The following is a 15,808-nucleotide window of genomic DNA, read 5'->3' on the forward strand; positions in this document are numbered from 1 at the left end:
GTGTGAATGAGTACCAGTCTTAGGCTTGGAGAAGGTTTTCTTCTTCTTCTTCTGCGTTCGTGGGCTGCAGCTCCCACGTTCACTCGTATGCACACGAGTGGGCCTTTACGTGTATGACTGTTTTTACCCCGCCATTTAGGCAGTCATACTCCGTTCTCGGGGGTGTGCATGCTGGGTATGTTCTTGTTGCCATAACCCACCCAACGCTGACATGGATTACAGGATCTTTAATGTGCGTATTTGATCTTCTGCTTGCATATACACACGAAGGGGGTTCAAGCACTAGCAGGTCTGCACATATGTTGACCTGGGAGATCGTAAAAATCTCCACCCTTTACCCACCAGGCGCCGTTACTGAGATTCGAACCCGGGACCCTCAGATTGACAGTCCAACGCTTTAACCACTCGGCTATTGCGCCCGTCAGGAGAAGGTTTGAATGGCAGGAGAGGATTGGGCCCCCACCTTCCTGCGCTGTGCCTTAGACACAGTGAATGTGAATTCACTGCACCTGTGGCCATATCGACGTTGGGACCTTGAACCTTACCTTTTAACAGAGGAATAAAAGGAACTCTTGCTAGAAAATCCCAAGATTCCAAGATTAAAGATCTGGAGGCTGCTATGACGGGCGCAATAGCCGAGTGGTTAAAGCATTGGATTTTCAGTCTGAGGGTCCCGGGTTCGAATCTTGGTAACGGCGCCCGGTGGGTACAGGGTGGAGACGTTTCCCGATCTCCCAGGTCAAAATATGTGCAGACCTGCTTGTGCCTAAACCCCCTTCATGTGTATACACAAGCAGAAGATAAAATACGCACGTTAAAGATCCAATAATCCATGTAAGCGTTCGGTGGGTCATGGAAACAAGAACATACCCACATGCACGCCCCTGAAAACGGAGTATGGCTGCCTACATGGCGGGGTAAAAACAGTCATACATGTAAAAGCCCACTTGTGTGCATATGAGTGAACATGGGAGTTGCAGCCCACGAACGAAGAAGAAGCTTTAAGTATGATTGGTCAGATGGAGGAACGAGGCAAGTGGCCGGCGGAGTATCGTATTCTGGAGAAGCAGAAGCCCAAGCAGTCGTTCCTGGATCCGAACCACTCCCACTTCATTCTGGTGGACAACGGCAGCCAGCACAAGTTTGCCACAGAGATCGAGTTTCGGGCCCACCTGGAGAAAGAGATCTCTCTGATGACCACAAACACTGGTGGCAGAGGTGTGTGTGTGTGTGTGTGTGTGTGTGTGTGTGTGTGAGCATGTGTGTGTGTGTGTGCGTGAGTGTCTGTGTGTGTGTCTGTGGTAGCATTTTTTCAGCAGTCGCCAGTGGTTTTGGAATTCGAACCAAATTTGGGAGGATGACAGGTTTGTGAAAGACCTTTCCAATCTTTTGCCTTTATAATGATTCGGAAAGTACAGTGAGATGTCAAAGTCATTATTTGTCAAAACAGAAAAAAAACCCTGTGGTGCTTGTCTTTTACAACCATTTATCATCAAACTTGACATCCTGATTGGACAAGGTGACATCGTGATTTGTAAGATTAGAGTCATAACATTACATGTGATGATAAAAGTTTTTCTGGCTTGTGTGTGTAGACAATGTGAGTTTATGGAGTATTGTATTGCAAGACAGATATGTAGCATTGTATAGCACAACAGATATGTAGTATTGCAAGACGGAACAGAACAAAAACAACAGAACAAAATTTTATTCCTTAAGGTGGCCACCAGCCCATAGGAAAGGGCTGCTTCAAAAAGAGTGTACATCTTTGGTATACGTTTCATGTCAGTTGAGTAGTAACTTGAATAATTAAACCAAACTATTGTTAATAAAGGTCAAATTACACATCTTCAAACCGTTGTCTATGACAAAGAGCATAGAAAATGCATATTGCAAGACAGATATGTTGTATGGCAAGACAGATATGTACCATTGCTTGGCAAGACAGATATGTAGCATTGTATGGCAAGACGGATATGTAGCATTGTATGGCAAGCCGGATATGTTGCATTGTATGACAAGACAGGTATGTAGCATTGTATGGCAAGACAGGTATGTAGCATTGTATGGCAAGACGGATATGAGGCATTGTATGGCACATCAGACATGTAGCACTGTATGGCACGACAGATATGTAGCATTGTATGGCAAGTCAGACATGTAGCACTGTATGGCACGACAGATATGTAGCATTGTATGACAAGACAGATATGTAGCATGGAATGGCAAGACGGATATGAGGCATTGTATGGCACATCAGACATGTAGCACTGCATGGCACGACAGATATGTAGCATTGTATGACAGGTCAGACATTTAGCACTGTATGGCACGACAGACATGTAGCATTGTATGGCAGGTCAGACATGTAGCACTGTATGGCATGGCAGACATGTAGCATTGTATGGCAGGTCAGTCATGTAGCATTGTATGGCAGGTCAGACATGTAGCACTGTATGGCACGACAGATATGTAGCATTGTATGGCAGGTCAGACATGTAGCACTGTATGGCACGACAGACATGTAGCATTGTAAGGCATGACAGATATGTAGATGTGTAGCATTGTTTGGCACAACAGATATGTAGCATTGTATGGCAGGTCAGACATGTAGCACTGTATGGCACGACAGATATGTAGCACTGTATGGCATGACAGATATGTAGATGTGTAGCATTGAATGGTATGACAGACATGTAGCATTGTATGGCAAGACAGATATGTAGCATTGTATCGCAAGACAGATATGCATCATTGTCGCATTGCATGGCAAGACAGATATGCTGCATTGTATGACAGACAGATTTGTTATTTTTTGTGACAAGACAGATACGTACAGTTGTATGGCAAGACAGATACATAGCAATGTATGGCATGACAGATCTGTAGTATTGTATGGCATGGCAAGACAGATATGTAGTATTGTATGGCGGATATGTAGTGTTGAATGCCAAGACCTATACATAGCATTGTATGGCACGACATGTATGTAGCACTGTCAGATATGTAGCATTGTATGGCAAGACATGTGTAGCAAGACAGACATGTAGTATTGTATGGCATGACACAGATGCTGTGCCTGTCCCTGTGTGCCTGCTGGTGCTGGAGGGAGGACCTGGCACCCTGAAGACTGTGATGAATGCTGTGCAGAACAACACACCTGCCATTGTCATCAAGGTAAGAACAACAACACACCTTCCATCGTCATCAAGGTAAGAACAACAACACACCTTCCATCGTCATCAAGGTAAGAACAACACACCTGCTGTCATCATCATGGTAAGAACAACACACCTGCTGTCATCATCAAGGTAAGAACAACACACCTGCCGTCATCATCAAGGTAAGAACAACACACCTGCTATCATCATCAAGGTAAGAACAACAACACACCTTCCATCATCATCAAGGTAAGAACAACACACCTGCTGTCATCATCAAGGTAAGAACAACACACCTTCCATCGTCATCAAGGTAAGAACAACACACTTGCTGTCATCATCAAGGTGAGAACAACAACACACCTGCCTTCGTCATCAAGGTAAGTACAACATACCTGCCTTTGTCCTCATGGTGAGAACAGCACACATGCCATTGTCATCAAGATTAGAACAACACACCTGTCGCCATCAATGTCAAGGTAAGGAGTCTCACCTCCACTGGGTGGTGATCTAAGCACTGGGTTTAACTCATTTCAGGCGTGTTCAGTTTGTGCCCGTCATTTGTAGCCCCTTCACTGATTCACACACATCAAAAAATAAACTAGAAAATACAGTTATTATTTTTACAGTGCAATGATGATGATGATGGTAGTTTCTTCCAATATAGAGATCGGTGGGAAGGTGTTTGTTCTTGGCGTCATGAAGTCTGATGACTGATAAAGGCCGGTCCTTAACTCTCTCCATACGAACGCGAAAGAGACGACGTTAACAGCGTTTCACCCCAATTACCATCATCAAAATATTGCAGGCGGAAGGCTCTTATACTGAAGAGGTGAATGTTGACAAAGAATACCACAGTTCTGACGATGGAAGCTAAAGGTTGGGTCATTCAGACACCCACAGGACATCCGAGGGGTATGTGTAGAGGAGAAGAGAGGACTGGCCGTACTGAGTGAGTTAATCTGCAGGCTCTTGAGCAGGAAGGGCAGGTAAGAGTATGGACTGGACTTGTCAGACACTGCAAGGTAATGTGTCTTCTGTTGGTCTGTTATGGAAATTCTTGTCATGATTGTGAATTTCATTGCAGTAATTAATGATTTTATTTGGCTGCTGAGGAATGAAAGTGGCAGAACGGTTAAGATGCATATCTGCCAGTACAGTGTCCTGAGGGTGTAGGTTTGAATCCTGGTAGTTTGACTAGAAAATCAAACTGAGCGTTTAGTCATTCAGACGAGATGCTCACCCTTTCTTCAAAGTTTGACTGGAAAATCAAACTGAGCATTTAGTCACTCAGATGAGATGCTCGCCCTTTCTTCAAAGTTTGACTAGAACATCAAACTGTGTGTCTAGTCATTCAGATGAGACATGCACTTGGCACGCTGAAAAAGAACCCATGGCAACAAAAGTGTTGTCCTCTGTCAAAATTCTGTAGAAGATATTCACTCTGATAGATATGTGATGGAATCTCCCATCGGACCGACGGATGAGTAGGCAGGTAGGCTTATCTGTCGGTGTGTGTCCTCATATGGGAGAAGAGGCCAATTCCCACAGGTGTTGCAAGGGAAAACATCTCCAGAAGTTGAGCCCTGCTTCCTTCGCTCACACTTCTCCTTAATGGCCAGTGTTCTCTAGCCTGGTTGCCTGACCAGCACAGGTGACTTTTTTTTAGTGAGGAGGAGTTGTGCAGTCCCTTCCCCACTCTCTCGCCTACCGACGCTCACAGTCCCACAGGTGCAGATACTGCCACGTGCAGGACGGCCTCGGCCGGTGCAGGTTTCTTCTTCGGAGCTCTGTTTCCTAGGGGGACTTCCAGCCAAGGATAAGAGCTCCCCCTGCCCTTTGGTCATCCTCTTCTGCCTTCAAAGCCATTGGGAAAGGTTTCCTCCTCCACCTGGTCCGTCGTTGGGAGACTTCACATGCGGCAGGTAGTACTGGGTTACATGGTATCAGTAGCAAGGGCTATGCCCCTGACCTGACATAGGTACACAAATATATATATGTATGCGCTTGAGGCCTAACAAAGCACATTGGGTCAGCCTGGTAGATGTGTTGTAGTGTACATGGATTTGTCCGAATGCAGTGAGGCCTTGTTGAGTCACAGAAACTGTTGCTGGTGTTGCAGGGTTCAGGGAAGTGTGCGGATGTCTTGGCCTACGCTGCCCAGAACGTGACAGAGACAGAGGTGGAGAGCAAAGACAAGGACGGCAAAACCTACACAGAGTGAGTACCTTGTGATTCCTTCCTTTCTTGTTAACTTTGTGTTTGTGCACTCGGTCCATGCGTATGAACGTCAGAAGAAGAAAAAAGAATAAGTATTAACGGAACGATCGCAAAGCTCAGCATCATTTCGTCTGCTGCTCTCTGAACACATGTTCCTATGTGTGGATGAAAAATCCAAAGAAAAATTGCAACAGTTGTTTTATTTCACTTTCCTGCCATAACAGAGATTTTTCTGTGTGAATGTATTTGTGAATGCATATGTTTGTGTGTGTGTGTGTGTGTGTGTGTGTGTGCCAGAATGCATAATGTATTTTCCTGTCAGAATTCAACAAGGGACAACTCTTTATCACTGTTTTCAGTATTTCTATATGTTAGATGCATGCTGCCCATACCACACAGGACCTAGATTCATCATCACATTTACAAAGCTAGCACTCAGACCATTAGCTGACATCAAGCCAAGGAGGGGGAAACAATAAGGGGCATCACTCTATTCAGACAAATCCTTATCCATATTCACAACACTATATTTGCCAAGCAGATGCCGAACCAGCAGCATAACCAAATGCACCAGTCAGGCCTTGGGTGCATGCATTTATATTTGTGTTCCTATCAGAGTGGATTTCTTCTACAGAACTTTGCCAGAGGACAACACTTACCTTGCCATGGGTTCTTTTTCAGTGCGCCAAGTGCTTGCAGCACCCAGGACCTTGGTTTATTGTCTCATCCGAATGCCTAGACATTCAGTTTGATTTCCCAGTCAAACGTTGGAGAAAAGGTGAGACCTGGAATCGAACCCAGACCCTCACAAACACTGTATCGGCAGGTACGCGTCCTAACCATTCTGCCATGTTCTTCCTGTTGCAGGACAAGTGTGTCCATAGAGGAGAAGCTGAAGGCCGACATCAAGCAGATGGTGGAGGAGGTGTTCGGCCCCAAGAACTCAGTGCAGCACGCCAACTGGGTGGAGCAGTGCATACAGAAGCCACACCTCATCTCTGTCTTTGAGCTGGAGTCCGCAGGGGGCGTTGATGTTGCCATCCTCAAGGCTCTTCTGAAAGGTGATTGGTTGTAAAAGCTGAATGACAGGACTCTCTCCAATAGTTTGTGACTGGCTCCTCAAGGCTCTTAGAGGTGATTCGTTGTAGAGCCTGCATGCTTGGAATCTTTCCAATAGTTTGTGACTTCCCCAAGTCTCTTCTGAAAGGTGATTGGTTGTAGAGGCTGAATGACAGGACTCTCTCCAATAGTTTGTGACTGTCACCTCAAGGCTCTTCTTGAAGATGATTGGTTGTGGAGAGGCAGAATGCCAGGACTCTCTCCAATAGTTTGTGACAGCCTTCCCAAGGTTCCTCTTGAAGGTGATTGGTTGCTTAAGGTGAATACCAGAATTCTTTCCAATAGTTTGAAAGGTGATCTGTCACATAAAATGAATACCAGAACTCTTTCCAGTAGTTTGAAAGGTGATCTGTCACATAAAATGAATACCAGAACTCTTTCCAGTAGTTTGAAAGGTGATCTGTCACATAAAATGAATACCAGAACTCTTTCCAGTAGTTTGAAAGGTGATCTGTCACATAAAATGAATACCAGAACCCTTTCCAATAGTTTGAAAGGTGATCTGTCACGTAAAATGAATACCAGAACCCTTTCCAATAGTTTGAAAGGTGATCTGTCACATAAAGTGAACACCAGAACCCTTTCCAATAGACTGCCATAGCATTAAGGTTGTTGCCTTCATGACTGCCAGTTAGTTTGGACTGAGAAATATCTAAACCATAGGGTACTGTAAAGTTCAGTCTATTGAGTGCACTGGTATATAAGCCACACCCACTAAATTTTGGAAAAAATTGAACTTTATACATACATAAGCCGCACCAGCTTATAAGCCGCACTTATTTCCGATACCGGAACACATACTGATACTACAGAAAAGCTGTCAATACTGTAGGTTATGAAATAAACACAAGCGGGAACAACACAAAGAAAAGCAAGCGAAAATACTGCTAGTGCCACAAAAAAGTAATAAATAAACACAACGAAAATAAGATCTATAATTTAGGGATAGTCACATTTATTCAACATCATCCTGCTCACTGAATCCACTGAAATCTTCGTCTTTGGTGTCCTAGTTGAAGAGAACCAGCACAGCTTCCTCCGCCATCTTGTCACTGACTTCAGCCTTGCTTTCACTTCATGAACATGAAGGTGGAGGTCGCTGCTGGTTCATCGCTTGCACTGTCTTCTGCTAGGTCGATCGCCTTCAATTTGAAGGCTGCATCATAGGCATAACGTTGTGTTTTCATCATGATGAGGGTGTACGCTTGAGCAGAGTAGAACTGAATGCTGATCTGAAAGCTTTAATGTGTGCTGATTTGATTTATAAGACGTGAACAGTTAGCACACATGGTTTTGGTGAGTTGAAGGGCAGCTAAGAATAGACGAAAACGTGACACTCCCGGGATTGTTAAAATCCTCTAAGCCGCATCATTGTATAAGCCGCAGAGGTTGAAGCTGGAGTATAAAGTCTCGGCTTATAGACCGAACTTTACGGTATATGTTTGTGCACATGAGTGTGTAAGTGAATGCATGCATGTGTGTGTGTGTGTGTGTGTGTGTGTGTGTGCATGTATGTATATGTATGTGTGTGTGTGTGTGCCCTTACGCATGTCTGTTTGAGTGTGCATCTCTGCTTCCCCTGTCCCTTGCCAAAATTTGATAATGAATATTATACGGTTGTTGTTGTTTGCTTGCTTGTTCAGCCAACCAAGACCAGGTGATGGATCAGTTAAAGCTGGCCCTTGCCTGGAACCGCATTGACATCGCCAAGTCTGAGATCTTCACTGATGAGCGCCCATGGCCGGTAGGTGCATTCTCTTTCAGTTTCAAGTGTGAATGCCTGACACCTCATATGCTTTAAAAAATAGATAAAAAAAAGAATGGAGCAGGTGCCAGAACTATGCTTAGACTCAAGGTACTGGTCAGACGTATCGCCGTCACATTCAACAACTTGAGCAGTTTCACCAGAGATGCCTATGAAGGATCCTCAGCATAAAGTGGCAAGTCAGGGTCTCCAACCTCCAGGTCCTAGAGAGGAGCGGCCTGCCCAGCATCGAAAGCCTGCTGATCCAGTGCCAGCTACGCTGGACAGAACACGTTGTCCGCATGACAGACAGCAGGATCCTGAAGATGTTTTTGTATGGCCAGCTGAAGGAAGGCCACCTGCGAACTTGGAAGACCCTGCAAGCGCTTCAAGGACACCTTGAAGACAAACCTCAAAGTCTGTGACATAGAAACCGTTTCCTGGGAAACTGATGCCCTTGACCGCTCTTGCTGGAGGATGCTGTGCTCTAGTGGCATAAAGATGTTTGAAAACATTAAGGAGAAGCCCGAGTGAAGGAAGTAGGGCTCAACTACTGGGATGTTTTCCCTTGCAACACCTGTGGGAAGTGTTGCAATCCAGAATCGGCCTCTTCTCCCATATGAGGACACACACCGACAGATAAGCCTGCCTGCCTACTCATCCATCGGTCCGATGGGAGACTCCATCATTATTATTGTTGGTCCACTGACCCATCCAGCATGTTTCCTTGCAGACGGGAGCCCTGGATGAAATGATGATGTCGGCCATCCAGCTGAACCGTGTGGACTTTGTGGACCTCTTTCTGGACAACGGGGTGTCTCTCCGCGGATTCCTCACTGTGCGCCGACTGCTCAAACTCTACAATGAGGTGGGTGTGGGTGGGTGGGGGGGAGGGTGGGGGAGGGGGCGGGGTGCGTCTGTGGGTTTGGGTGTGGGTGTAAGTATGTGTGGGTATGGGTTGGTGTGTGTGTGTGTGCACATGTTCGGGTGTGTGTGTTTGTGCGTGTGTGTGCACATGTGCACATGTGCGGGTGTGTGTGTGCGTGTGTGAGTGTGTGTGCGTGTGTGTATGTGTAAGTGTGTGTGTGTGTGTATGCATGTGTGTGTGTGTGTGTGTGAGAGGTTTGAGGGATCAGTGTGAGGGGCAAAGCTAGAGGTAGAGAGAGGTGGGAGGATGGTGGGGAAGGGTAAATTCATTATGAAGTGGAGCTGCGGGGTGGTGGTATGTTGGTAGTGGGAGTAGAGGTGCTTTGTAATGTTTTGGCATGAATTGTTCATGTAGATGGCCTGTGGGTGTGTGTGTGCGTGTGCGTGTGTGTGCGTGTGTGTGTGTGTGCGTGTGTGTGTGTGTGTTTTTTTTTGCATGAGTGTGTGTCAGCATACTTGTCAGATACACAGACCTGAATCTGTGTGCGTGTGTGTGTGTGTGTGTGTGTGTGTGTGCACAGCACATGAAAGAGTGAATGTATGTATGTGTGCATATGTGTATGTGTGTTTACATTATCGTACACACAGACTTGCTGCAGATTGTTAATTTGCATACATCTCTGTCTGTGCTTTAGAGCTCTGTTGCATGGCAGGTATGTGTTTGAGCCCATTTACAGGTGTTTAAAGGGTTGTGTGAACCTTGCTTGAACATGTTCATGGTTTTGTGTTGTCTTTAACATGTTCATGGTTTTGTGTTGTCTTTGACATGTTCATGGTTTTGTGTTGTCTTTGGTTTTGTGTTGTCTTTAACATGTTCATGGTTTTGTGTTGTCTTTGACATGTTCATGGTTTTTCGTTGTCTTTGGTTTTGTGTTGTCTTTAACATGTTCATGGTTTTGTGTTGTCTGGTTTTGTGTTGTGTTTAACATGTTCATGGTTTTGTGTTGTCTTTGATATGTGGTTTTGTGTTGCTTTTAACATGTGCATGGTTTTTCGTTGTCTTTGGTTTTGTGTTGCCTTTGGTTTTGTGTTGTCTTTAACATGTTCATGGTTTTGTGTTGTCTTTGACAGGTTCATGGTTTTGTGTTGTCTTTGACAGGTTCATGGTTTTTCGTTGTCTTTGGTTTTGCGTTGTCTTTAACATGATCATGGTTTTTCGTTGTCTTTGGTTTTGTGTTGTCTTTAACATGTTCATGGTTTTGCGTTGTCTTTGACATGTTCATGGTTTTCCGTTGTCTTTTTTCTCCTCACTAGATTCCCAGGAATTGTCTGTTGCACTCTCTTCTGGCTAAAGTCCGGTCGAACCAGGTGAGCAGATCATGAACTGTTCCTTATCTACACCTGTAACTAACACAAGTTGTTAGTTTTCCGAAATGGATGTGTACATTATATGGGTGATGAATTTTAAATCTGGTATATGTGTCACATCATTATGTTTTGTGGTGGATGTCAAATTCTTGCAGTTTTTTCTCGTGACAAACACACACTCTTGGGTATGTTTAAAAAAAAAAAAAAAAAAAGAAATAAAAAAACTTTCTGTGATTTTCATATCTTTTATGTCTGATTCTGCTTTCTTTTCAATACAGATATATAATGAGTAGTTTTCTGTATACCTTCATACTTTTATAATTTTACTGTCTCTTTTTTTTTCTGTCTGTGTTTTCAGGTTGATATGTACCATATGCATGTGTCAAGCATGAATACAAAGATCTATGAGACATTGTAATGTCTTGTTTTGTTTATTTTCAAAATATATGTGCTGTGTAGAATATGTCTGAATGCATTAACATCTTAACAGGTTTGATCGTATTGTATTTCTCTTTTTATCACAACAGATTTCTCTGTGTGAAATTCGGGCTGCTTTCCCAGGGAGAGCGCATCACTACAGTATAGCGCCACCCATTTTTGTGTATTTTTTCCTGTGTGCAGTTTTATTTACTTTTCCTATGAAAGTGGATTTTTCTACAGAATTTTGCCAGGAACAACCCTTTTGTTGCCGTGGGTTTTTTTTACATGTGTTAAGTGCATGCTGCACACGGGACCTTGGTTTATCGTCTCATCCGAATCACTAGCGTCCAGACCACCACTCATGGTCTAGTAGAGAGGGAGAAAATATGGGCGGCTGAGCCATGATTCGAACCAGCGTGCTCAGATTCTCTCACTTCCAAGGTGGTTGGGGTACCTCTAGGCCATCACTGCACATCCTCACCCAGACAGAAGTGATTTATATGCCTGGTTTATTCAACCTGTATTTTCTGTCCTTTCTCAAGCTGTAGATAATGTATACATTTCTTAATATTGGAATCATTAGATTTTAATTTCTGGCCTCCACTTCATTTGCATTGTTTCACTATAATCATTCTTTTTCTTTTGTGATGTATACCAGACTTAATCTGTTTTACATAAGTACCAAGTTCATGTTCTTTTTTGCATAAGTGGCACAAGGGTCTGCCAACATTAAGCGTGACTGAACTTGTGTTACATCATTACACTGGTTTGTCCCCATCCTTTCTTCATACGGGAGAGAACAAAAGTAATCCTTGTCTGCCCTTTCTCTCCCTGTCATACTGTTACTGTGTTTTTTGTTTGGTTGTTGTTGTTGTTTTAATGACAATCCATCTCAAATCTTGGGACTGGATATGTCCACTCAGATGTGCTGCATTTTCATCATGCATGTGTCTGATATGTGTATATTTTTTCCCCAATAGAAAAAGGACTCGGTATGTATTGACAAAGTTTGGGTCACCATGTCAATAACTATTTCCCTTGTACCTTACCCGCTTGCTGACATTTGCCTTCAACCAATTCCATTAGTGCACACTGTGACCACTCCCTCTCATAGCTTTACCATCCTGTGTGTCAACAATTTCATCATGCTTCGGATCCACTCTGTTTACGCATACCCAGATTCAAACACTTGACTGTTGGCCACCGTTCTTTCTCTGTCTCTGGACCTTGCGATTGGAATGAACTTCCTCTTTCACTTCGTCAAGTCTCCACACTCAGCTCTTTCAATTCTGGCCTTAAAACCCACCTCTTCCCAAAATAGCCTCCCTTGCCTGCCCTTCCTTGTCTTTAGTTTCTACAGTTTTAGAGTTATGCATGCGTGTGAATGACTGGTGTGAAAGCGCTTTGATTTGTTTCTGCACAAGATTCAACGCTATATAAATACCATTATTATTATTATGCAGAAGCTCTCTGGATGTGTAATTTCCTGATGCAGGGAATGAGTGGGGGATAGGTGAGGGGATGGAGGAGTATGGGGGAAAGGGGGTTGGAGGGGGGGGGGGGTTATTGGGAAGGGGGGTTGGAGCAGTTGTGTCGGACCGAAGACCTGTAGTGGTGGGTTCAATGACCTGTTGTCATTTCACCCTTAAGGTCAAGTTGTTCATGGCTGTGGTCTTTTCCGTGGAGGGTGGTGTGGTCGAGGCGCTGGTCCTGAAACAACCAAAGAGCTGAGTTCCACATTTTTATATCAAGACAACAAAGGAAGAATTATCTGCCAATTCAAATCAGGGAAGTGTGTGAGTGGAGGAGGAGGGGTCAGTCTTTTAAATGACTATAACATTTCTTTTGTTTCTCAGTGACTGGTCTTGTGAACTTGACAGGTACCCAGCCATTTTGCTGTCAGCAGTGCAATAAACATTTCTTTTTTTTTTTTTTGTCCTCTGCACAGCAGGTTGTATTTTCTATTCAACATCATCACCATAACATTTTCATACTACATTTTTCATCAGTTCAGCAAAAGGATAACTGATAACACATTTGGTAATTTCGGTACATAATTATATAGTATAGTAACATTTTTCAAGGGTATTTCTAAATTATACACCAAAAAATGATGATAATTGGAAAAAAACAAACAAAAAACAAACAAACAAACAGACAAAAAACAGAAACAAAATAACACATGGATTAACATATATATCGATATCTCAATTTTTTTTTTTTTTCGCAGTCTCTCTCCCTTCCTCCTGGGCAAGAAACAATATGATTTAATCTGATCTGGGTGGATTAGGCAGGAGAGGGTAGGGGGTTCAGGTAGGAGCTCAGGGGAGGAGAAAGGGTCAGGGTGTGGAGAAGAACGAAGAATTGTGTTCGCTATACACGTGTTCTGCTTCCTTCTGGATCTGCTCTGAGGGAGGCATCGTGTGTTAAGACACCAAAGCCAAGTGGTAGTTATTTCACACAGTGTAGCAAAGCTGGACCGTGTTATACAGCGATCTTAGCTGTGCTAAGTCTCCTTCGTGGTAAGAATTTTTTCCCAAAGTCAACGGAATTGGCATAGACAGGGAATGTCTCACTGTCAAGCAAACTTAGCGCATCTAACATTACATTGCTTGTGCAGCCAGGCCTTGTTCTGACAGTTGATGCCGTAGGATTTACCACAGATTTTATTGATTTATTTTTGAAAATTTCATTTTCATTTCAGTTTAATCGTATTCTTTATTTTTTTTTTTTCTTCTTTTTTTTCTGGCAAATGCCAAGGTTTGTTTTGGGTATCATTTGTTGACAAAATGCATTTCATGCAGATGATTTTTTTTTTTTTTTTTTTTTGTTTTTTGTTGATCTGTGGAGTTTCATGACAACTATAAACAGTGAGCTGTTTTACAAATTCTGTCACAATGTTGTTTGGTAGGACAGAAGCTTCTGTGAGTGTCACACAAACATGCATATACACAGACAGACAGGCAGACAGAAACTCACACACACACACACACACACACACACACACACACACTGTCTTATATTATTAATGAGGTTTTAAAAACTTAGGAAAGGAAAAAGAAAAGGAAAACCATCAGGCACTACACATTCAGTGTTTGACAGCTTACATAATAATCGTTTTTATTTACGTCCAGTGAAGTTTCGTCTCATGTGTTCTGCAACTGGTCATCATCAAGGCGTGCTTCATTCTTTAAACCTCATTCATCAAGAAGTATCTGAATTCATACAGTTGTCATCATATTCAAGTTTTGATCACTACATTGTTGGCGTTAGTGTTATCAAAATTACCATGATTTCTAGCTTATAAGGTGCACTTCCTAAATTTAAAGGAAAAAAAAGTAATTTTGAACAGCCATCTGTCATACACATCTGATAAGCAGCATCTGTTGAAATTCCAGAAACGTCAGAGCCCTTGCATAGTGATTGGTGCAGAATGGCTCTGTTGACTCCAGATGTTGTTTACTGAGTTGTGATGTCATCTTCAGAAACCGGATCCTCCCCCAGAAACAGAGAATCACTGCATACACGTAAAAGCCCACTAGTTTATACAAGTGAACATGGGGGTCTCAGTCCACGAATGAAGAAGAAGAAGAAACGGGATTAGATCTGTTTCAGTTTTCAGTTCCAGTTTTCTCAAGGAGGCGTCACGTCATTCAGACAAATCCATATGTGCTACACCACATCTGCTAGCAGATGCCTGACTAGCAGCACAACCCAATGCGCTTAGTCAGGCCTTGAGGGCATGTACCTATGAGGTGGATTTCTGACAGAATTTAGCCAGAGGACAACACTCTTGTTGTCATGGGTTCTTTTTCAGTGTGCTAAATGTGTGCTGCACACGGGACCTTGGTTTGTAGTCTCATCCAGATGACTAGACGCTTAGTTTGATTTTCCAGTCAACCTTGGGAGAAAGGGCGAGAGTGGGATTCAAACCCACACCCTCACGGACTCTCTGTGTTGGCAGATGAGCATCTTAACCATTCTGCCACCTTCCTCATCAGAGACAGCACCACATGATCAGGATCATAGTTGTTTTCTTCTCTTGGTGACTGTGCTGTTATTCTGCCCCACCCTTTGTTCATCTACTCTATCACCTGCTGTTTGTTTTTCATTTTTCCATCTGCTAGTACAATTCATACCTTTGTCAAGCCCACAGTCAAACTTGCACTGCTCTCTGAAACCTCAGTCTGTTACCTTGTTAGATCCGCTAGCTCTGTTTCTGGTCGTGGCCATCATTTTTGTTTTATTGTATGTTTAAAAAAAAAGATTTCTGGTTTGTAGAGGTACTCAGTTCATTTTCCTGATTTCTCTGTTTTTGCACCAAGCATTCTTCTTCTTTCTTCTTTCTGTTACACGACCACATCAGCTTGCCAATGACTCTGCCGTGGTTCATGCATGCTGGGTATTTTCATGTCTCCATAACCCACTGAACACTGACATGGGTTACAGGATCTTTAACGTGCATATTTGATCTTCCGCGTGCACATATGTTGACCTGGGAGATGGGAAAAATCTCCACCCTTTACCCACCAGGTGCCGTTACTGTGATTCGAACCCGGGACCCTCAGATTAAAAGTCCAACGCTTAAACCACTCGGCTATTGCGCCATTTCTCCCCATCACAGATGCAGCTTCCTCTCTGGGGGCAAATCGTGATTGTGTTCATTTAAAATTCAGCATCGTGTGTTGGGTTTTAATCTGGTGCACTTATAAAATATTGAATCAAATATCAAGACACTACTATACCTAATCATGATTGTGTTCATTTAGAATTCAGCATTGTATGTCAGTTTTTGATCTGATACACTCATGAAAATTATTGAATCTAACATCCAGACACCACTATGCCCATGTAGTATTTTCAAGTTGTAAAATTGTTGTTGAATGTAATGGTGTGTGTTTGTTGTTGA

General features: G+C 43.3%; 1 protein-coding gene across 3 annotated transcripts in view; it reads left to right on the plus strand.

Moving 5' to 3' along the window:
- LOC143290567 (transient receptor potential cation channel subfamily M member-like 2) overlaps positions 1-15,808 on the plus strand; it is a 117,846-nt gene that overhangs the window by 33,790 nt on the left and 68,248 nt on the right. For all 3 annotated transcript variants that reach the window (XM_076600131.1, XM_076600132.1, XM_076600133.1), the window contains 7 exons: positions 1,020-1,218; positions 3,071-3,177; positions 5,284-5,381; positions 6,249-6,442; positions 8,144-8,244; positions 8,978-9,112; positions 10,426-10,479. In XM_076600131.1, coding sequence (XP_076456246.1) covers positions 1,020-1,218; positions 3,071-3,177; positions 5,284-5,381; positions 6,249-6,442; positions 8,144-8,244; positions 8,978-9,112; positions 10,426-10,479 — 888 coding nt within the window. The remainder of the gene's footprint in view (positions 1-1,019; positions 1,219-3,070; positions 3,178-5,283; positions 5,382-6,248; positions 6,443-8,143; positions 8,245-8,977; positions 9,113-10,425; positions 10,480-15,808) is intronic.

The sequence above is a fragment of the Babylonia areolata genome, chromosome 15 (genome assembly GCF_041734735.1).
Source record: "Babylonia areolata isolate BAREFJ2019XMU chromosome 15, ASM4173473v1, whole genome shotgun sequence".
In the NCBI taxonomy this organism is placed as follows: Eukaryota; Metazoa; Mollusca; class Gastropoda; order Neogastropoda; family Buccinidae; genus Babylonia; species Babylonia areolata.